The 22,478-nt window shown below is 31.7% G+C and overlaps 4 protein-coding genes across 10 annotated transcripts; 1 reads left to right on the forward strand and 3 right to left on the reverse strand.

The window, feature by feature from the left end:
• Nucleotides 1–490: 490 nt before the first annotated feature.
• On the forward strand, nt 491–8,117 carry singed (fascin domain-containing protein singed). Of its 4 annotated transcripts, none has more exons than XM_089171742.1 (8): nt 491–630; nt 4,384–4,563; nt 4,698–4,941; nt 5,030–5,163; nt 5,257–5,555; nt 5,636–5,796; nt 5,879–6,346; nt 6,433–8,117. In XM_089171742.1, exons 2-8 carry the CDS (start codon nt 4,501–4,503, stop codon nt 6,636–6,638), a joined length of 1,575 nt encoding a protein of 524 aa, XP_089027868.1. In that variant the 5' UTR covers nt 491–630; nt 4,384–4,500; the 3' UTR covers nt 6,639–8,117. The 4 variants fall into 4 exon arrangements, with proteins under 4 accessions (XP_089027868.1, XP_015188864.1, XP_015188863.1 ...); XM_015333378.2 differs by lacking the exon at nt 491–630 and adding an exon at nt 677–787; XM_015333377.2 differs by lacking the exon at nt 491–630 and adding an exon at nt 812–1,217.
• A 548-nt stretch (nt 8,118–8,665) lies between these two features.
• On the reverse strand, nt 8,666–11,871 carry RNaseZ (ribonuclease Z). The gene is made up of 6 exons (XM_015333375.2): nt 11,557–11,871; nt 10,690–11,437; nt 10,079–10,419; nt 9,617–9,997; nt 9,184–9,533; nt 8,666–9,094 (listed from the first exon to the last, which is right to left on the reverse strand). The coding sequence occupies exons 1-6, from the start codon at nt 11,695–11,697 to the stop codon at nt 8,701–8,703; spliced, it is 2,355 nt and encodes a 784-aa protein (XP_015188861.2). The 5' UTR covers nt 11,698–11,871; the 3' UTR covers nt 8,666–8,700.
• A 1,721-nt stretch (nt 11,872–13,592) lies between these two features.
• Nucleotides 13,593–16,069, reverse strand: LOC107073017 (general transcription factor II-I repeat domain-containing protein 2A). 4 transcript variants are annotated; one of them, XM_089171747.1, is made up of 3 exons: nt 15,997–16,069; nt 15,195–15,571; nt 13,593–15,033 (listed from the first exon to the last, which is right to left on the reverse strand). In XM_089171747.1, the coding sequence occupies exons 2-3, from the start codon at nt 15,195–15,197 to the stop codon at nt 13,621–13,623; spliced, it is 1,416 nt and encodes a 471-aa protein (XP_089027873.1). In that variant the 5' UTR covers nt 15,198–15,571; nt 15,997–16,069; the 3' UTR covers nt 13,593–13,620. The 4 variants fall into 4 exon arrangements, with proteins under 4 accessions (XP_089027873.1, XP_089027872.1, XP_089027870.1 ...); XM_089171746.1 differs by having other exon boundaries at nt 15,839–16,034; XM_089171744.1 differs by having other exon boundaries at nt 15,750–16,034.
• Nucleotides 16,070–16,595: 526 nt separating this feature from the next.
• On the reverse strand, nt 16,596–21,185 carry Tsen54 (tRNA splicing endonuclease subunit 54). Its single transcript, XM_015333400.2, has 6 exons — nt 20,895–21,185; nt 20,394–20,733; nt 19,463–20,293; nt 18,824–19,368; nt 18,334–18,726; nt 16,596–18,262 (listed from the first exon to the last, which is right to left on the reverse strand). Exons 1-6 carry the CDS (start codon nt 20,933–20,935, stop codon nt 18,118–18,120), a joined length of 2,295 nt encoding a protein of 764 aa, XP_015188886.2. The 5' UTR covers nt 20,936–21,185; the 3' UTR covers nt 16,596–18,117.
• Nucleotides 21,186–22,478: the final 1,293 nt, after the last annotated feature.

The following is a 22,478-nucleotide window of genomic DNA, read 5'->3' on the forward strand; positions in this document are numbered from 1 at the left end:
AGTCAAAAGGAAGAGAAGCAAACGGAAACAATCAAGAATCGTGTCGAATTATCGCACGATCTGCTGTGCGGTCAGAGAGAAAAAGGTAACTGTAAAATAGTTTCCAACTAAATCACGAACAAAATAAATTCGTGCAAATTTCGAAAACGCACTGTTTCCTCTTTGAGTCGAGAGAAGAGAAGGTGGTGCTCATTAGACACGCTCGAAAAGTTTAACTCGTTTCCCGAGCTAAATCAAATTAAATTACTAAGTTATTTAGCCTAATTAGCGATCATTCCTTAATTGGACACGACATATCATATGAATCTATTTTATTATTATATTATTGAAAAATGGATACTTTTTAAAGTGAAAAAGTATGACATTAATTTTAGATCGGTTATTATTGACGAAACCGCAAATAACCATGGAAATGATAGAAGAACGCTTAATAAAGCGAAGATTTCTCTTGGAACGAAGAAAGTCATAGTCGCGCGGTGGTCGTCGACGTGTATCAAGTTTCCTGGTTCATCGTGATCACGCGGGAGAATATCGTTGTAGCGTATTTGAAATCTTTATAGAAGAAAACAAAAGAAGAAGAAGAAGAAGGGACCTGATCTAGAGGGACGACGCGACTACTACTAATAACGAGTAGGTGTAACGAGACAGCTCTCGTCCGTATCGATCCGTACTGGAGCTTTCGGTGAGGGGAAGAAACACACACCGTCAAGAGGAGAGCAAGCTCCGTGAAAATCGCGCGTGATCGTAGATCCAACAACGCAGCTTCATAGTTCACCAGTTTCAAACTGTGAGTGAGGGAGAGAGAGAGACAAATAAAAAGAAAGAAAGAAAGAGGACAGTTGGATGCGCGTTCTTGGGTGTATGAACGTGCGCCTACTATTTCTCTCTTTCTCTCTCAGTTTTCTCTCTCCCTCTGTCAAGGCAAAAGGAAGGAACCCCTCGTTGTCTCCCCCACCCTAGTGTACGGCAATAACCGAGTATCCTGGCGTATGGAACCGACGCTCGTCGGCCCTCAGTAGCGCGACGAGCGTCGAGTCGCGTGTGCTGTTCTTCTTGTGTGTTATTTCCACTTTTCACGAGTACCACAAATATATCTACCGAAGTCTGCTTTTTTCCATCTATCTCTCTTCCTCTCGTGCTATTTCACGCGCGTACATCCTCTCTCTTAAGCTCGAGTAGAGCGTACCACGGGAGAGAAAGAGAAAGAGAGAAGAGTGGTGAGTAGTAAAAAAAAAGTACAAAGTGAAGAACTCTTTGACGTTACAAATGTCGTCCTTTTTTACAAAGAAGGAGAGTTTAAAGGACGCACACCGACCATCTTTGCTTGCTTATGGTAGCCACAGGAGGTAGAGAAGGATGGAAGATATTCTTTTCCCCTCTTCTTCTTTCTTTTTTTACTTCATGAACGATTATAGACGAACGGTTAGGTACGTACGACGGCATCGAGAGTTCGTCGAACGTTTCGAGGTCAGGGTCGGTCTTTCGGAGAAGAGACAGAGAGACACGCGGTCATGCACACACGAAAATCGAAGGTCTCGGCACTTGGCGTTTAACCAAGACATTCATTGCAATCTATATTTAGCTGATATAGCCATTGGGAGCTTTGCAGGAGGGATGACACGACAAGGGGTGTTTTATATTTCGAGGACGATCGGGGGTAGTGACTTCTCAGTGACTCATTTCTCATTTCCTCGACTCTTGGGACCTGGGTGGGGCCGTCCGGCCGGCGGAAGTCCTGCCTTCCTGCCTTCCTACCTTCCTAACTTCCTCCTGCTTCCCCCTCATAACTCTTTGCCTTTGTACGATATCTTATTCTTCTCACATATTGTCAAATGTTTATCGACCATGTATGCTTAATATTTGTGCTTATTATTTAAAATGAATGTATACGTTTAAAATCTAAATTTAATAATATATGTCATTTTGATCTGCAAAGGGTTTAGGAATCGCTAAGAAAAACAATAAATAATGTTCAACTAGTCGTTACTCGATAAATTTAAAAGGAGAAAAAAAACGAAAGAGTAGACTCGTAATGCGGTCTGTATGTTTAGTTGTCGTCACTCTAACCATAATAATTATGTTGACGTAGCATGTTATGGTCTTTTCTGATAGCGTCTCGTGCTGCAGCCTTTTTTTATCGACATCATGCTTCCATGTATTCGATCGTATCGTTGTGATAATAGAAAAATCAAAGCTACTTCGTGTGAACGAAACCGTTATAATGCGAATAATATTTATAAAATATTGGCATTATTTCCTTCTTAGATTTTCGAGTTTATAGTTCGTAAATATTCAACATTAATGCGAAAACACGATTGGTGTTTCTTTTCACGTCCTAGTAAATCCGTTTACCCACCGGGTGTTTTTCTCTTTCCGCTTTATAATGGAATATTATATTTGACTTAAATCAATTTCTGACATTAGTTATAACTAATGACGCAAATGCTATTGTCAAAGTATCGTTGTTACTGCTATAGAACATTGAGGATTGTATATGATAATCAAGATCAGTCAATGAACGGTCAGCGAACAATCGATTTACAAAGTGTCTCGATCAATTGAATCTCTGATTCTGTTAGTTTAATTAAGAGAATGTCATGACTATATGCAGCTATTCGAGGCTACGAATATACATCATATATATTGTAAGATTAACAGTAAATGGTAAATCGAGAAAACTACCGTTCGATGGATTCCTCTTTGCGCATCATTGCTCCAAAGCAGATGCGCATATGTGTATTCATGTATAAACTCGAGTGTCGAATAAGGAAATGTTATTTAATGCGGTCATAATGTAAGATGCGTACGTTAACCTACTTTTGATCAACGGCACGTTGAAATCGGTTAATGACCGTAATAGATGTTAAAGCTCAGGGAACCGCAATAATCATAATGACATTACTATTCGAATCAACTAAACGGTATTACGTGTTTTTTGTTTCATTCTCTGTAGATTAGTAGGAAGATTTATCACGATTGTTAATTTAATGTCATAATATGAACGATTTCATTTGTATATATCGAAACTATTGATGAACGAATTGGAATAGCAGTCCTGTCGAATGGCTAGGATCAATACCTGCTAGCTGTACGCCCTGCCATGTATAAGGAAGGGATAGGGCGGGGATCCTTCCTTCCTTGTTTCCTTTTGAACGTTGAGCATTATTCGAGTTTCGTCCTTTTTTTCTTTCTTTTTAGTCTTTTTATTTTATTTGATATTTTTTCTTTTTTCTGTCTTGACTGTTTGTCACCAATTATAAATTTTTATACGACAAAGAACGTAATGCAACATACTACTGTATAATTTAGTTATCAGGGACACTCTCGGATTCGACGTATTATTATTTTCATTCTTTGTTTTTTTGTTCATAGCCCAAACACGCTAAATTACGCCTACCTCTACTTACATACGTTATTTTCTCTTTTGCGGTATATACTCGGTGTACTTTATTTTTCGAGAACTTATTGCCGGAAAGACTGGCTTTGGTATAGGGTTTACCTACGTAGTCATAATAGACAAGAAACCAGAGTACACAGGTGGTCGCACAGAATACTTCGTTCTGCGTCCAGTTCACTCACCTCGCTTCAAAGTCCCGTTTTCGCTAAAACTTCTTTTAGAAACTTTATACGCCTTGTTAATTCTCGCATACTGTTTAAGAATTCGGATAATTATGGAATTCTTCGATTAATTATATAAATATGAAACTGACCAAATACATAATTAAAGAGAAATTTCTACAAATGCATAATTTATAATTCATGTATCGAATTTCTTAGCTTTTCAATGTCACGCAATTTTAAATGAGATATGCAAAGACGAGATTTCATCGAGTGACTTTACAGAAGAAAGCATCTCATTGTGAGATAATACGTCGATAACGTTCCGCTACCGGTTTAGAAGATTCCTTATTCTTTTTTTATTTTTTCATATTCGAGATAAAGATTGAAATTTTTTTGCATTATTGAAATAAATGCTTTTTTTGAAGAATGGAAAATTAAATAAAACTTCTACCTACAGAGTCTTTAACACTAGATATACCACCATTTTCAGTATACCTATTTCTACCACACTAGTCAAAATGACTGGTGTATAAAAAAAAATGCTTTTTGAGACTTCCAGTCTTTATTTACTCTTAAAAAATAACAAAAAATTTTTAACAATAATAATTGTAATAAATAAATGGATTTATAGACATTTTTAAATAACAAAACGCTTAATTATTGACAATACTCAAATGTTACATAAAGTAAAAATTTTGAATTAAAATAGCCCGACCAGTCAAGATGACTGATCTGATATATCTAGTGTTAAGATATATCAGTTATATAATTTACAATATTTATATTATATTTAATATTAATAATAGAATTTGATGCTTTTAGGATTAATCTCGGATTTAAAATTACTCCTTTACTTACAAAGCTTTACGGCTTTCGTAAAAGGGAGAATTTCATACGATAAGGAGCGAGTAATTTAAACTTTGGCCAATTTTAAAAGCAATGCAGAGCAACGGATCGGAGAATATGGGACCCGAAAATGGTGTTGAAAAATCTGGATGGACAGTAGGCATTATACACTTTGATATAATTATTGTCTTATTCATTTTGAACGATACTCTCCTGTTTTACTTTTGATTTATTATTTATACAAGATATTCAATTTATCAATTAATATATTTGTCCTTTCTTCCAATCAGGTTGGATTGATTAATGGAAAATACAAATATCTTACGGCTGAAACCTTTGGATTCAAAATTAATGCTAACGGATCAAGCTTGAAAAAGAAACAATTATGGACTCTGGAAGGTAGCGATCAGCAAGTATTTCTTCGTTCTCATTTGGATCGGTACTTGGCTGTAGATCAGTTTGGAAACGTGACTTGCGAAACGGAAGATGTTAATGATCCTGGCTGTGCTTTCCAAATACAGCTGGCCTCTGATGGTAGATTTTTTTGTTTTTTTTTCTTCAATATAGTTTATAATGAATATTTCACGTCAAGATCTTCTGAAATGTTTATTATTAATTTTAGGTAGCGGTCGTTGGGCTTTAAAGAACACGCAGAGAGGCTATTTTCTAGGCTCTAGTCAAGATGAATTAAAATGTATAGCTAAAGCACCGGGTGAAGCAGAATATTGGCTTGTACATCTTGCTGCCAGGCCACAGGTATAGATCGTATCTTCGATTTATTTATTAATTGTTGAAAAATACAAATATTTCTATTAATGAATAGAATATTCATTAAATATTTGACTTTAGGTAAATCTTAGATCTGCCGGAAGGAAACGTTTTGCTCACTTAAGTGCAGCACAGGATGAAATTCATGTTGATGCACCAGTACCATGGGGCGAGGATACTTTATTTACTTTGGAATTTCGTCCCGCAGCCATGGCAGATCACGATGATGATCATGGAGATCATGTGAAATCAGAGGGTGGACATTACGCTCTTCATACTTGTAATAATAAGTACCTTGCCCGTGATGGTAAATTGTTAGACAGTTGTACCAGAGACTGTCTTTTTGCGGCTGAATTTCATGCAGGACTACTTGCACTGAGGTTTTTATATTATACGATTATATTGTAAATATTTCTATATCGATGTAATAATATTTCAATGCATTATTAATTAATTATAGAGATATCAATGGAGCATATTTAGCACCGATTGGAAGTAAGGCTGTATTAAAATCTAGATCCACAACTGTAACGCGCGACGAACTTTTTTCTTTGGAAGAATCTCTTCCACAAGCCTCCTTTGTTGCTGCTCTTAATCAGCGATATGTTTCTGTAAAACAAGGTATATTACAATTATAAGATATTTGAATAGTTAAAAGCATCATTTTTGCATATCGAATATTATTTATTTACAAATATTTCAGGAGTGGATGTAACTGCAAATCAAGATGAAATTTCTGGTCATGAAACATTTCAATTGGAATTCGATCGTGTCACAAAACGATGGTACGTACGTACAATGCAGGACCGTTATTGGAGTTTGGAAGCTGGTGGTGGCATCCAAGCTGCTGATCACAAAAAGTCTTCAAATGCTCTATTTGATCTTGTTTGGCAAGAGGATGGTACAGTGGCATTGCGTGCTAACAATGGCAAATTCATAGCTACTAAACGCTCTGGCCACCTTTATGCAAATGCTGAACTTACTAATGGAAGTGATTCGGATGCTTGTAAATATTATTTCTATTTGATAAACAGACCAGTTTTAGTACTTCGATGTGAGCAAGGCTTTGTGGGTCCTAAAAGTACAACTAGCCCCAAGCTTGAGTGCAATAAAGCTAGTTATGAGACAATTCGCGTTGAACGATGCGAACGTGACATTGTCAGATTTAAAGGTAATACTTTGATTTTGTTATTTGAATTTCAATATATTTATATTGTAAATAATATTAAAATATTAAACATTATTTTTTGTATCTAGGACAAAATGGAAAATATTGGCATGCAGATAGTGAGGGAGTAACTGTTGATTCTGATATACCATCTGATGGCTTTTACTTGGAAATGCGTGAACCATCTCGTCTATGCATTAAATCTACTGATGGTCGATATCTTACTGCAGGTAAAAATGGTGTTTTGCGTTTAGGAGATACAGATTATGAATCTGCCACAAAATGGGAATTCTAATGTGGGTGGCTGCTTTTGGAAAAACATAATTCATCAGGTGTTATTATATCTCATCGTATTTTTTACATGGGAACGTAAGAACAAAAACTTTGTTCCTACTATGATGTACTTAACCAAGAACAGTTTTATAAATTTCACCGTCAAACGAATTTACGACATATCGATGGTGAATTATCTTTATGGGGCTACAAAAAAAAGATATCGTAAATTTGCATAAATCAAAGACTGACATCTATATGAACTGTGAATTATTAAGAGCCAATCATTATCACGAGCTTTTTTATACGCAATGCTTCATTTTATATAAACTATACAATCAATTTATAGCGCAATAAGCTTCATAAAGTAAATCATTTACTTTACTTACGTCAAGACACATTGACAATACGTATTTGATATTTGATAAAATTGTGTATTAAAAGTGAGGATGTTCTTTGTGGGTCATTTATGAGATATCTTTAATACAGCTTTCCATTTTTAATAGCATATATGCATAGATTACTCATCATTTAAATTAAGGGGAATATAATAGCAGTATAGACACGCGCGTACATTGGTCATAGACTAATCTTTGTTCTACTACTGTTCTCTACCAAAAGCATATATGAATACTAAATTATGTCCCTTTCTTGATAAGTGCTTTTTCAAATTGCAAATTTCAAATTGAAAATATTTCATAGTTGTTTGCAACACCAATATGTGATGCATTTTTATATAATATACACATACTTAACATTCATAATACTTATTGTTTTAGAACACTGTCAGTTCTTATTAAACAAAAACGAATATATATTGAAAAGAATTATTTTTTTTTATTAGCATATTTTTAAACCCAAACTATGGACTGATCTATTTAAGTATCAAGTAAGTTCAAAGTTAATACCAACATTGACCACAAGTAATTTAATGTTTTATACACAAATTTATAATGTTTCATTTGATATATGAAACATGAGAATTATTCCTCTCTAACAATAAGTGATAACAATAAGTAATCATCAATCCATGATTTTCTGCAACTATTTACTTGTGCACAAATTTCAGTAACTTTCATTAAAATAAACTATTACATTTGGAATTTTTTTTATTAAAGCTAACAAGTATAATATCGATATATTATAGCAATACATTGAAATTAAATTCTATGAGTACGCTCAAGCGGAAAATGAGTATAAAATGTAGTAACATTGTAGAACTTACTTATCGTCATTGGTCATCAATTTAAACCTATTCCAAATCATTATATTGCATAAGCATGTATTTTTAATCGTCTATGCATTGCGCAATATACAAATTTTGTCTATTTTTGCTATTAATTATGTACAATTTTTACAAAACTGTGTGGATATGATTTTTTTTCTTTTTAAATACTATACACAACTATCGATACTTTAAACTAAAATCTTATATACAATCAATAATTTTATTAAGGATTATTAACAAGAATGTAATAAACAATTTTATATTGACTGAAAATAGTTTTTTATAATACGAAGCCCTGTTAGTATGTTTCTTTTGATTTTTTAATATATAATATTACCGTGAAAGATCAAAATTGGATAATGTAAAGATTTATTGTCCATGGTCATGATGTATGTCAAAAATATTAATCTATAAAAATAAATCCAAATATTCGGTACTTGTGTATTTTGTATGTGTTGTTGACAGCACATATAAACGACACGTGAATCTTGACATTATTCAATTTCGGTCTTTACGGTAACATATACAATAAATAAATAAATATATATATATATTATATATTTTAATTCTTTCCAAACTATTAGCCTTCCATTAGTCAACAATTTAGACAATAGGTTTTAAAATATATCTACTTTCAAATTTATATCGTGGAAATTTAATTTCATTTTACATTGTTTGCCTTAAATTGTTCTTTTTTTATGTTTTCAACAATATCAAACTTGAATTAGTATGTTATTAAATTGATATTGCGTTAGAGAAATTAAAATTTTTCAAACAGCTGTATGTCAAAGAGATTATTAATAATAATAATGACAATATGGTATATTTAAAATAATATTTATTTTATTTATTTATTTTATGTAAATTGTTTCTGTAATTTTTTTAATACACGTTCTTCCGCTAATGTCACGCTTTCCTGATGTATAGTCTTTAGATATGGATATATAATAGGTAAATTTTTTACTTGCGATAGATTGAAGTGCATATGATCAAGTGCTACGCCAACTTTTCTTAGGTCATATATACTCTTATCGGAAATAATGGGTATTTTCGCATTTCTTTGACTAAAATGCGTCAATAGAGTAAAACCTGATTGCATTTTCTCACCAGCATTTATGGCATTTGATACTGTCGAATGTTTTTTCTTTTCTGCTTCTTTTGCTAATTCATCCTGTAGAGTTGCTTCATGAATCAATAAATCACAATGCATACCTAGTTGTATTAAGCTGTTACAAGGCATAGTATCACCACTAGAACATCAAATAAATAATTCTTAATCTGTTATTGATTATTAAAACTAACCTAAGTATATTTTTACATTTTAAGCGTTTTTATTTACCTGTAGACAACTTTTTTATCATTTTCAAAAATCAAAGAAACTCCATATGATAAATTACAGTGCCTTACTAAGGTAGTTTCAAGTGCCTTAATTTTCAATTTATTAAACAAATTTTGTTTGATCGTTACAACATTTTGTCGCTTGACTCTGTGAGCCAAAAGATCATCGTTTGATATATATTTAACACATTCTTTAAATTGATCAAAGCGTTCATAACAATAATTCATCCATGATTTAAGAGTGTCTGGCATTAATAAAGCAACGGGTTCTTTTGTGACTCTTGCTCTAGCTAATATAATCCCTACTAAACCCAAATGATGATCAGCATGCATATGAGAAACATATATTGCCTAAAACAAAAATCATTTCTTTTTGATTACCAATAGAAATTATTTAAAAAAGAAAACCAAGTAAATGGGTATATTAACTGTACCTTGATTGTAGATAGAATATGATCAAGTTCAGTCATACCATAAACACGTGCTAATTGAGATAATGTTCCTTCACTACAATCTAATAATATACTAGTACTTTCATCTATTCTCACGAAAATAGCACTTGTATTTCTAACTTTACTAGGTATACTAGAACCGGTACCTAACATCACAAATTTCGGATATTCTTCTGTACTCGTTTCTTGATCGATAATAGCGCGAAGTTCTTCCAGGATTGTAGAAAAATTTTCTATTTCGAATAACTCATTCGTATAAACTTCTCGATCAATAGAAATCGTAGTGTCTGTGTTGAATTTTTTTTCAGGTCTTAATTGAATAGTTTGTAATGTTTTAGCATAATGTATTCGTAGATTATTATCCTATGCACATATAAATATTTATTTGGTATTGTTCATAGAAATGATCACTTATTTACTAAAACATTTTAAATTGTTACTTACTGTATCAAGATTTTGACAATTTACATCTGATTCATGTTGAAAACATTTTGTCTCCAAATAAGGAAACATTTTAGGATTTAATAAATTATACATGTGTTGTTGTTTGTATACTGCTTCGCTACCCAAGCAAGTGTTGCTTTCATTTATTATTAAATGATAAGTATTTGAATCGAAATTATTCATCCACTCTTTGTATTTAGGATTATCAATTATCTCCTGTGGTGTAAAATGTATTATACAATATGGTTTGTCGTTCTCATCAAGGGCATTTTTTTGGTGTTTTACAAAAGCAGTTTCATTTACAAATGATTCTAAGTAGTCCTCATTTGGACAATCAACAACTATAAATAAAATATTCGATATTAATTATTATTAAAAGGAATTTTAATTATAAATAAAATAATATAGAAACAAATGATTCAATAAAACGGAAGAAAATGTTCGAAATTCTAATTCGACAGGAGATACCAAAAAAACTGGTCAATCTAGTTCAAGTTTGCTTAAAAGAAACTAGAAGTAAAGTGAGAATAGATAATGAAATGTCGAAAACTTTTAAGGGAAGGAACTTTCGAATTGCTAATGTCAATTAATAATAATAATAATATGATTACCTATAAACGTTGCACCTATTTGCTTAGGAGAACAAACTTCATCGTTTCTTACGACGGTTCCATCATCTAAAGTGATATCATTCCCTTTTTTAAGAAGTCCTAAGATAGGACCAGGTTTAATGCCTTTGGCAAGACATTTTTCTAAATGTAAAGTACCTAGCTTGTCCTGTAATTTGCAAATATAGGACAACACAGGTAGATTTTCATTTAACTTTATTCTTTTTTCGGTTTTAATTTCGTTAAGTTTTCTTTTGCCATCGTTATTGGCATATGTAATATTATCGTCTGTGTCATTATCTATTATTGTCTCGGAGATGCATTTAGAAGATATATTGTTCACATTTGAATGTATTGGTATGCATGAAACAGTCATCACACTATCCTCATACTGTTTCATTGTCTCAGGTTCGTCAAAACTAGTATACAATTTTTTCATAATGTTAGTTTCTCTTAATAACCTTAACATTTGTCCGGTTTTTTTAGGTGCAGTTATATTTATAACATTTAAACAGTTGTCATTTTTTACTGTTTCTTCAGGTAAAGCTTGTATCGATAATATTACTCCTGGTAACCCACCCAAATTTTTCCAAATTCCAGACGTAATAAATATGTGTTCTATTTTGGATAATTTAGTTTTGTGCTCACTAGTTAATCTTTGTGTTCCTTCTCCACAATTAAACATGTATCTCTTACGATCTGAAATTAAAACTAAACATGTGCTTCCTGCTCTAGATCCACTGCCTAGAACCTAAAAAGATTGTACAATAATTTTCGTTAAAATGTAATGTTATGGAATGGAATGAAATGAAATGAAATAATAATTGCGTAAATAATAGTTGTGAATAAAATGAATAATGATCAATATACCTGCAGGCGCACTTCTGCTGGAATAACATTTAATGGCATGACTTTAGCATCAATTTGCGGCGTGTTATTTATTTCCACACTAAGAAACCGCGAACGACATTTTTTTAGAATATTTCTCGTTATATTCTTTGCAATCAACATTTATTTTTATTATTATTATTATAATTATTATTAGTATGATTATGAAACGTTTTTCATATCAAAATATATTTCTAATTTAATAAATTTCTTACAAACACTGATTGGAACATTACTTCATTATAACCTAAAATCTAGTCGGCAATTTGCAGTGATCCCAGAGACTTTAGTTCGTCTGATCGACACAGGGGCGTAAAATTATCGTACGCCCTAGGGATCCTGTAGGAGGGATGCGCCATTCATATTCAGCTCATGTGCTATTGGCTGAAAATTTTGGGGGACCGCTTGAATTTATAATAATTTTTTCGTGTAACCTATTCTATTTTAATATAAATTTTTAATTATCATTAAATATAGTTCATTTTTTTCTGTATTTGATGCAATTCAATATTTCATAATTATTTCAATGTTTGAATCATTCGCTCGCAAAATCGAGTTCCGGTCCCCCAGCAATGTACATGGCGCATCCCTCCTACAGGGTCCCTAGTCTGATCGACACAGGGGCGTAAAATTATCGTACGCCCCGGGAAAAATTTGAATTACTACAATTTGTCGGATGAGATTTTCAAAATCTGGAAAAACAGTACAAGTTCAAAGTAGAATCTGGAAAAAAGTACAAGTTTTTCAAAGTTGATGACCAGAGATCGTACACAGATCGTACACGGATTGTGGTGGTGGTGGTGTTGGTACACCTTTCCTAAATTTGATGACTAAAAAAAAAAAAATAAGGTCATCAAGTTTTCAAAATTCCAAATTGGATCGTACAGACTGAATTTTGGATCGTACAAGGCCTCAAATTATCGTACTAATGGGATCACTGGCAATTTGTAACATTTGAACTTTAGTAGCATTTCCATAAAACTTCAATGCCATCTTAAGCCAAATTTACATATCACAGGGGTGTGGCGCCTTGCTATTTTACCAGAACTTATAATTTTCACCAAATAAGATTTTAATTATTATTTTTGATTATTAACCGAGACACGTGGTTTGTTAACTATGGAGGGTAGAGGTAAGGAGAATCATCTCATATGAAAGAAAATTAGAAAAAGTGTCCAGCTGTATGCTATAAATAACAGTTCAAAAATCTTCCAGAATGGCGCTGATGTAGACAAAGGGTATAGTATGAATGTAGCAATTGTAAACGAATTGAAGTATGCTGAGTTAAAAAATTTAATATTATTGCCGACTAAAGTACTTAATTATTTATTTTTTTTAATATTCATTAAGTAGACGTTAAAAAATGATACCCAAAAAATCATTATATGTTGTTTCTTACTTTATGAGGATTTTGAAAAGCGCGCTATAACTTAGCAGAAGTTTTTCTTTCCTTGTTTATTTCTCAATCCTACTCTAATAATATTTGGAGCTTCCTTTAAAATTTATCCTGATGCTAATGTGGCACTACCCTAATTTAATGCATTTCGACGGACACTTTTTCATATACGCAGATGATTCTCCTTACCTCTATCCTCCATATTGTTAACAAAGAGTCTTTATTCCCTAATAATACTTGCGATATAGACTAGACCAGGGGTCGGCAACCTTTTGAGTCGGAAGAGCCAAAAATTACAATACTTAATATTTATTACATAAATAAAGTTTTTTGATAAAAAAAAAACTAATCTATTTATTTATAAGAAAAAATATCTATTTATTCATATAAAAGTAGTGTTTTCACAACAAATTAGATAATATATATATGACATTATTAGATAATTACTTATTATATAAGAAAAAAATTAAAGCACATAAACATTTACTTACAACAATAACTTGTTCCTCAATAACAAACAATTGAGCAAACAAATTCAATGGGAGCGATGGCTTTGCATGGTTATTCAAGTAGAAAATTTAAACTTTACTAAACAATGTAACTTGTACTTAAAATAAAAAAAACAATAACATACATTTGAACAAACAAATTCAATGGGAGCGTTGGCTTTGCATGGTATTAGAAAGTTTGGATAAATTTGGCTCATAACTTGTTGTTTTAAGTTTCAAACACGACTCTAAATTTTCATTTGTTAGTTGGCTTCTTACTTTACTTTTAATTATATTCATGCAAGAGAACGCTTGCTCGCACGAATATGTCAATCCGAAGATAGTCAACACTCCAAATGCCAACTTCTTCACCTCACTGTAGCAATCTGGAAGACTATTCCATGTGTCAAATATAAGTGCCTCAACTCGCGGCATTTCTTTTAAAGCTGTCCACTTTTCTTGCGTTACGTACATACATTTCTGGACCTCTAACTCTTCCAACTTGCTTTTCAACTCTGTAAATTTTCCACTCCACAAAGCTTTACTTTTTAAATCGATCAATTGCATTTCTAGAGATCCAGTATCAATTCCAAATGGCTCAACGTGGATTTCGTTACTATTTGTGTTGAGAGGATTTACTATGAATGCTAGAGTGGTTTTGTTGGTTTTGAATTGCTCAAATCTGTCAGCCAATTCATCTTTAATTTTTTTTATAACTGTGTTGAAGTAATTCGTGTCAACAGTTGCACTGGTTTTATCGCGATATTGCCTTAGAAATTGAAAATGAAGTAATTTACCACTCTGAATATCTTCTGCGAAAAGAATTAATTTTTCTTCAAAACAAACCAATTCTTCTACAAAAACATAGGTTGGATTTCCCTTTCCTTGCAGTTTTAGATTCAGCTCATTTAATTTCGCTGTGATATCCACCATAAAGTAAAATTTTTGCAACCATTTGTCGTTCTCTAATTCAGGGTGATTAATGCCTTTTTCATTTAGGAATGCATTTATTTCATTCAAGCACAAAGCAAAACGTTTCAACACCTTACCTTTGCAAAGCCATCGCACTTTATTGTGAAGAAGGAGGTCGGAATACTGAGTCTCCATTTCGTTTAAGAATTCTTTAAACTGACAATGGTAGAGTGCTTTTGACAAGATGTTGTTAACAATCTTGATTACCAAATTCATGACCTCAACTATCTCGGCCGGAAATGTTTGGGCACAAAGTGCTTCTGGGTGTATTATGCAGTGAAACGTAAGAATTTCGTGGTTTATTTTGCTCTGAAGAATCGTTGTTGCCCCTTTATTTTTTCCTGTCATACTTCTGGCTCCATCAGTTGCTATTGAAACGATTTTATTTAAATCGATCTTATTGTCTTCAAGGCATTTTTGCACGGCATTCGCTATACCTTCCTCTCTAGTTTGTCCTGAGAGCGGTAGCAATCCTAGAAGTTCTTCTTTTGGACCTTGGGAAGACATATACCTGACAAAAAGGGCAACTTGTGCCGTGTCTTTTATGTCGCAAGACTCATCTATAGCAAGTGATAAGGCAGAAGAAAGTTGAATATCTTCCACCTGCAAATATGTTACATTTGAAGACATTTTAGCTATTCTATCTTGTACTGTTTTAGCGGATAGTGGCAAATCTTTGATTTTTTTCAAGATTTCTGGTTTGTTATTGAAATCACGAAACAATTCTTCAGATGCACGTATGAAGCAATCTTTGACATACTCACCATCTGTGAATGGTTTGCCTTTTTTTGCAATTTCTAGTGATACCGCGAAGCTTGCCAGATTAACATTACTTGTAGATTGCGTCCTGTTACTTAACATTGAACTAGATTGCCATTTTTGTTTTTGGAGCTCATCGACAGCTTTTTTTCGTTCTTCGCCGGCTGGATATTTACTAGCAAACTGAGTATGTTTTTTAGTGAAGTGTCTCTCTAAATTTGATTTCTTATTGTGTGCGAGTTTTTTGTGGCAAATGAGACAAGTCGGAAGGCCATCTGAGTTGCATATGAAAGCGAACGACTCCGTCCAATCCCGATTGAATTCTCGATTCTCTTCTTCAATTCTTCTCTTTTTTTTTGTAGATGCCATGCTTGTGATAAAGCTTTAATAAAGAATTTTAAAAATTATTATTTAGGTATCCAAAACAGCAGATGACAAGTTTTGCAATTATTTACTATGTCAATGTATACCTAAGTAAATACATACAAGAAGCTGGGCATAATGAAATATAATTTATCAAAAAACATTTTACAACGATATTTCCCAATTAAAATACTTACCTAAATAAAATAAATAATTCTCTAATAATTTAATTATTAAAATAAATAACTTAGACACGAAACACTGTTTGTCTCACTCTCTCACGTACTGATTGACTATAAGTAAATGGTTTCGTCGCATCTATGGTCGCCTCCCGTGTGCGGTGATCGCCGACTGGCACGAACGGACTTGTCAGAACGTCTTTATTACGGCGCAGTCTGCACATTTTAGTTTTTTTTTAAATTTTGGCAAATATTAAATACTTACTTTACGAGTAAAGGTGTTATGCCCAGCTATGCCGAAATCAATAAAAATTCCCAAACATATAAACAATCTAAAACTGCAAATACCAACCTACTTTGATCCTCAGAGTTCGAAAATAAGTTTATTAAATAACAATTTATAGGTACTTACACTTATAATTATTATTTTAACGCTAATTTTTAAATAATAAAAGCTATAAAATAAATAAATAATTAAAATAGGTAATTTATTAAATATATATTTTAATAAAAACGCTTTCGCGGTAATATCCAACAGTAGTACTTTGTTTCTTTTTTGACAATTTTTATTGACTTCAAAAAAGTAATTAGGTATCTTATTTGGAAAAAAATATGTATAATATGTATTTTAAAAATATAATACTTATTATGTTACCTACCTTTACTTCGGTTTTTTTATTATTATTATTATTATTATTATTATATATATATATGTTGTTGGCGCGCACTATATGTTATGCTGACGCGAATCTGTTTCAAACTAACGTACAATTTTTAAGTTGCAATTATACGCGCTTTTGTACGGAAAGTCTCACGACGGTAAATTAATACGGTGTGAGTGGTTTTGTAATATACTAAAGGCACTTCTTTAGTCAACAATGATTTATTAATTTGAGTCTTGGCGACTATGTTACAATTGTTCGATGTGACTGTATAAATGTATGATATATAACAGACAATGTGTATTACAGGCAAAAGTACTTAATGGACAGAACGCTTCTTGCATTATTTCGCGGGTTTTTATACATTAGTTAGTTACACCCCTTTGGAGAGGGAAGAACCTAAATGGGACTTATTTTCCAATAGTAGGAGGGTACACCTACCAGGATCTCCTAAAGGAAAATCTTATGTTTATGGGAAAGGAAAAGAATGCATAAAGAAACGTGATCTAGAATATCGGTATGTTATTTCTTTTTATGGTATCGTACGTGCTTAGATATGAATCAGAAACCTTCAAAGGGCCCGACACTGTATAAAGGGTTTTCATCGCACCATATGTTTCTTTGATCATTGAGATAGTTTGGGAATTTATGGCCTTTTGGAATTTCTTAATATTTAGGTAAACAATACCTTATATCTGCTGCCTATCGTATTTCATGATATTTTATTTCATAGGCTTATCGCAGAATCTGTTTCACAGAAATTAAATATTATAAAAAATAACAAATATAAAGTTTATCGTCTAAAAAAGATTTGGTATTGAACATATGTGCATACATAACTTTGAGAAGATAATTCTCTTCTAACTCTTTTACTTGAAACAACAAATTACGTCACAGCTAAAGCACTGGTGAAGACGCTAAATTGTCTTGCGTCGAAAGCGAATTAAAACCTACATAAAAACATCCAACGACGGCGTAGCGTCACTCGAAAGCTTCCGACGGACTGACGACAGTGACGACGCGTGTCACGGGGGAGGGGTGCGGTGAAAAGCGAGTAGAAGTAGCTGAGAGTATGGAGAGTAGAGGTAAGGAGTAACATCTCTGTATATGAAAAGTATCCGTCGAAATGCATTCAATTAGGGTGGCGCCACAGTAGCTTCAATGTAAATTTTAAAATAAGCGCCAAATATTATTAGAGTAGGATTGAGAAATAAACAAGGAACATAAATTTTACCCATAACTGTTTTGTTATTCACATACTTTTTCATAAAATTAAATGATAAAAAATAAACGTACTATTACAGTTCAAGAAATAAAATCACTCTAGCTACACGTTTTCTCATAATAATTCTTTAAGGTTATATTTTCTACATTATTACATAACTCGGCATACTTCAATTCGTTTACAATTGCTACATTCATACCATACCTACTACGTTCACCAGCGCCATTCTGGAAGGTTTTTGAACTATTATTTATAGAAAACGCTGGATACTTTTTCACATTTTCTCCCATAAGAGATGTTACTCCTTACATCTACTCTTCATATACAAGATAAATGATAGGTAATCACCAGTTTTGTTTTTTTTATAAACAACGCCATCCTATGGGAAATATTGTTATTACAAAGAACAAATTGTACGACAAGTTTTTTCATTATTTATTGATATTTCCTACATAATAAACTTTACTTAATATTATATAAATACAGCGCATATTAAAGATTACGATAAGAGTGGTATTGAAACAATTCCTGGTTGAATATATGATATTGACATTGATACAATGGCAAACATTATCGCGGTGCCCTTGGCATCTTGTTGCAAACGATTTAATTCGATTGGTTGTAAAAGTGGACTATCCTTTTTGCTAAAACAAATGACTATTTATTATCATTTATATACAAATATGTTAAACGAATATTGAAAATAAATTAATACCTTATGACAACCAGTCGATAAAGTGGTTCACCTGGATTTCCTTTTCTGTAATGCTGAGTATTTGAATAAACATTATACGATATTTTGAATTCGTTTCTTTTTTTTCTAACAGTTTTGTCTGGTGCATTTTTGATTATCCTAAGCTTATTATAAATCTCAGCAATACTCGACACACTTTTTGGTCCAACAAGAGGAGAAACACGTTCCTTAACTATCTCTATTTCAGTACTTTCAGAGTTATTAGTACAATCTTCGTCATCTATAGTAATGGTCCTTTCATCATGCCATTTATCTTTTAACTCTTTCCAAGATGTGACATTTGGTAAAACTTTGAACGATGATTGATACTCATTTTTGTCACTTTTGATATTTCCCGTAGATATACTGGGCAATCTATATCGAAATGATGTAATCAAGCAATGTAATCATTAAAAATTACATTTTAAAATATGTCGACAATAATAATAATAATAAACAAAAAATTAAGTACCTGTTTTGTTGTTGAGTATTTCTAAAAGATCTATAGTTTCTTGAATTTTCATACATGTAACCATGAGAATTATTGTGATTTATATTCCTTTGAATAAATGTACCTCTATTCTGCCAATATGTTTGATGGTAAAATGGAAATCTATTATTTGCAAACTGGTAAAATCCAACTCTTGAATATTGAACTGACTGCATGGTAAACAATGTACGCCGCATAAAATTGTTGGTGTTCGTATGCGTGTTTTGATTATAAAATATTTCGTTATTATCCCGAAAATTGGTATTAGAGCTACGTTGTATTTCTTGTACGTTTCGTTTAGAATTTTGCAAGCGCATTTTACTGTCGATTTCTGATAAATTTCTTAATCTTTTTGTTTCATATCGATATATATCTTTACAAAGCTTTATTGTATGTGGTATATAATTACGTGAAATCTTTAGTACAATGTCTGATCGTGAAGCAATATTTGGTAGTAACTCGAGTATCTCCATTCTCGTTAAAGTAGGAACAACTATCTGAATTTCATCATCAGAAAGATCAATCACCTATTTAAAGAAAAACTCATCACATGATTTGAACATGATTAAAACACACTTTAATTGAGTTTAATATCATCTATTGAATTAAGGATCATCGTACCTCTAATTTGGATTTCTTATTATTGTCTGATTGACTTCCACAAGATAGTGGTGGTTCTTTTCTCTTGTAAGTATTATTTCCTTCTAAATTTTTCGTTTCAGATTTATTATTAACAGACAACGAACTGATTTCTGACCTTTTCGGTAATAATTTGATATTACGCTGTATGCGTGAATCTGACCATTTTGTTACAAAAGTATCATTCTTCGTCATAAGTCTGTTTTTAACAGACAAAGTTTTCTCGCTAATAATTCTTATTTGCGAATTCAGACCGTTTTTACTATTGTCAACTTTTTCTCCTTCATTTATTGTTTTTTCCTCTTTTTTTGAATCTAATTTCGATTGATCATTTTCTAATTTGTTATTATAATATTTCGATATAAGTGATAAGGAATCATTTTTACATTCTATCGTACTTTTCATTTTTTCAATAATACTTTCTACATCTTTTTCGATCGTATTACTCGAAACTTTGTCAGATTTGTCAGTCTGCAGATGATTAGTACCTTCCAGTATATTTAAATCATCTTTAGAATTATCAAATTCTTTAGGTTGATTGTTTGCATCACGAGACTCTTTTCGTTCCGAGTCTCCCATACGCAAACCTTTTTCAGGTTCACCGATAACTTTTATTTTTAAGGAAACAGATTCATCAGGTGTCGCATTTTTAACTGAATTTTCATAATAAAATCGTTGTATGTGGTAACCATAGCGAGTTAATTGACTATAAACTCTGTATTCTTCTAAAGTACATTCTTTATTATCTATTAAAATGTCATATGCTTGCTGAATAGATAAAGCTACGCCATTCCATGTCAGTTCCAAACAGTTCTGAAAATATAATCAGTTTCATATTTATATTTCACATATTTCACATACAAATGATGAATTAATTGATTAAAAAAGAAAACAAAAAAAGCTCTTTATATACCATCTCTAGAAGAAGCAACGATTCTTCTGGAAGCAAAAATAATGTTTTATTAACTTCAATACCAAAATTTCCCCAATCCTGGCCAGATTTTTTTATAACTCGTGCCTTTCTTGTCTGAGGTAACCATTCTGCAACTGCTAATTGAGAAATACGTTCTACCCTTTCGATATTCAATAAGTCCTTACAATTCTTCAAATTTTTTTCTATTTGAACATTTTCCAACCAAGAGTTATTTGGTTCATATTCTTTTTGACCAAATTTTGGTAATACTTTCTTTGATTCCTCCCACTCTGTATAAGTTTTGTACTTAATACCTTTATTTTGAATAAGTTGATCTGCCCTGAATAATAGATTTTTCAAAAAATTATTATTATTGTTATTATAGTATTATGAAATATTTGAAATTAAAAATATTGACTAAAGAAAAATATATAGGTTATGATAACGTAAGACAACGTATTTGTTTTATCAAATAATTTCATTTGTATACTAGAAACTTACGTTAAAGTATTTCCACATAATATTTCCTCTTTTTTATTCATTTTTATTCATATAATTATGGATCGATTGTGGAAACTGATAACACGTAATAATATTTAGTTACATTCTAAACATTATTCAAAACGTAAAAAAAAGAAGAAAAAAGTACAGTAGAAAAGTAAAATTAAATATAAGATTACTTTTAATGTTATATATATATACGATTTGACATAAAAAATAATTTACTTAATTAGATAAGTAATGTATATAATATAAAAATACAGATTTTTTTATTATACTTTCTTATTATCTCCCTAGATTTAAACTGTAACCACGGAGCCTAGATACCAGGAGATCGATCGACATAGGAAAATAACTAGCAAACGTAACTGGAAAAAAAGAAAAGATCATTTTCGGAAATACACCGCTAGGTTTCGTTATGTTCGCTAATGTCAAGTTTATAACGTCATTTTTTTCATTGACAATTGTTGACAATACTGCATCATTGACAATTGTATATTAATGTTTTTTTAATTTATAAAAAGTAATATTTATTTATAAATGGTAAATAAGTGTATTGTTCATGGGTGTACAAGTGGACGAGTCAAGGGTCTTAATAAGAATGCTAAATTAAATCAGAGAAATATGTCTTTATTCACTGTACCACAGGTAACATAACCTTAACTGATAGTTATTAATTACTAATATAAAAAAATGCAATGATGCAAATGTTTTTTAACTCTACTTATGCTATAAAAATTTGTAGTCTTGTAAAAAGTGTAGTTTACGATAATAAATTACAGTTTACTTTTAATTGGACTTTTTAAATTTAGTTTTCCATCCTTTATTCAACTGCGACTAGGTAAGATGAAATTGAATAAATTTACACAACAAGTTGACGATAATATCTTGGAAATAATTGTAAAATAATAAAACATTTTTTCTTATTGCTATGGTTAACGTTAATTATAAGATTTGATTAATTTATTTTGACTAACGCGTGAGTACAATCGTTACATTCCCGCGACAATAAACAAGGTTTTAAAAACCTGATAATAGCCACACTAACGCGCTCTAGTAGCAAAAGATCTGTCCCCTCATTTTCGGACATTTATAATACATTGTGATCGCCCTCCTGTTATCTAGGCTCCATGACATATAGAAGCACGGAGGATAGATACCAGGAGTCCGAACGTAATGTTGAAAGAATGGTATCAATTTAGGGGACAAAATATTTTGCTGGTAGGGCGCGCTGCTTTTCACAGAGTACTCGTTTAAATACTTACGCGGGAAGTCTTGTTGCTATTGACAACTCTGAAAAAAAATATTTTAAGAAACGTGGAATTGATATTATTTAAAAACTACACAAATGTAATAATCAATTATTTGTTAACATAAAATTTTAAATATTATTTTGAGGTTATTCACTTTTGGTGCTTTGAATAAAGCCACTTTTCTTAAATTCTCACTTGCCTTTCGGCCACTAAGGCAACCATAAACGGCACAACACTTTCCCATTTTTTAATAAAAATAATCCTAAAAAAATAAATTAATATTTTATATTTAATTTACGTGTAATAATAATAATAATAATAGTATCGATAC

Source organism: Polistes dominula, unplaced genomic scaffold (genome assembly GCF_049000335.1).
Source record: "Polistes dominula isolate Pdom_NZ unplaced genomic scaffold, Pdom_raw_medaka contig_84, whole genome shotgun sequence".
NCBI lineage: Eukaryota > Metazoa > Arthropoda > Insecta > Hymenoptera > Vespidae > Polistes > Polistes dominula.

Bases quoted from the DNA above. Each gene is read 5' to 3' on its own strand.
- singed (XM_089171742.1), top strand. From the start codon at position 4,501: ATGCAGAGCAACGGATCGGAGAATATGGGACCCGAAAATGGTGTTGAA. The intron at 4,942-5,029 runs GTAGATTTTTTT...TATTAATTTTAG, and splicing joins AATACAGCTGGCCTCTGATG to GTAGCGGTCGTTGGGCTTTA. The intron at 5,797-5,878 runs GTATATTACAAT...CAAATATTTCAG, and splicing joins ATATGTTTCTGTAAAACAAG to GAGTGGATGTAACTGCAAAT.
- Tsen54 (XM_015333400.2), bottom strand. From the start codon at position 20,935: ATGAATAAAAAAGAGGAAATATTATGTGGAAATACTTTAAC. The intron at 19,369-19,462 runs GTACGATGATCC...TTCTTTAAATAG, and splicing joins ATAAGAAATCCAAATTAGAG to GTGATTGATCTTTCTGATGA. The intron at 18,727-18,823 runs GTACTTAATTTT...ATTTCGATATAG, and splicing joins AATACTCAACAACAAAACAG to ATTGCCCAGTATATCTACGG.
- RNaseZ (XM_015333375.2), bottom strand. From the start codon at position 11,697: ATGTTGATTGCAAAGAATATAACGAGAAATATTCTAAAAAAATGTCGT. The intron at 9,998-10,078 runs GTAAGTAACAAT...ATATGTGCATAG, and splicing joins ATTGTCAAAATCTTGATACA to GATAATAATCTACGAATACA. The intron at 9,095-9,183 runs GTAAATAAAAAC...TTGATGTTCTAG, and splicing joins GATAAAAAAGTTGTCTACAG to TGGTGATACTATGCCTTGTA.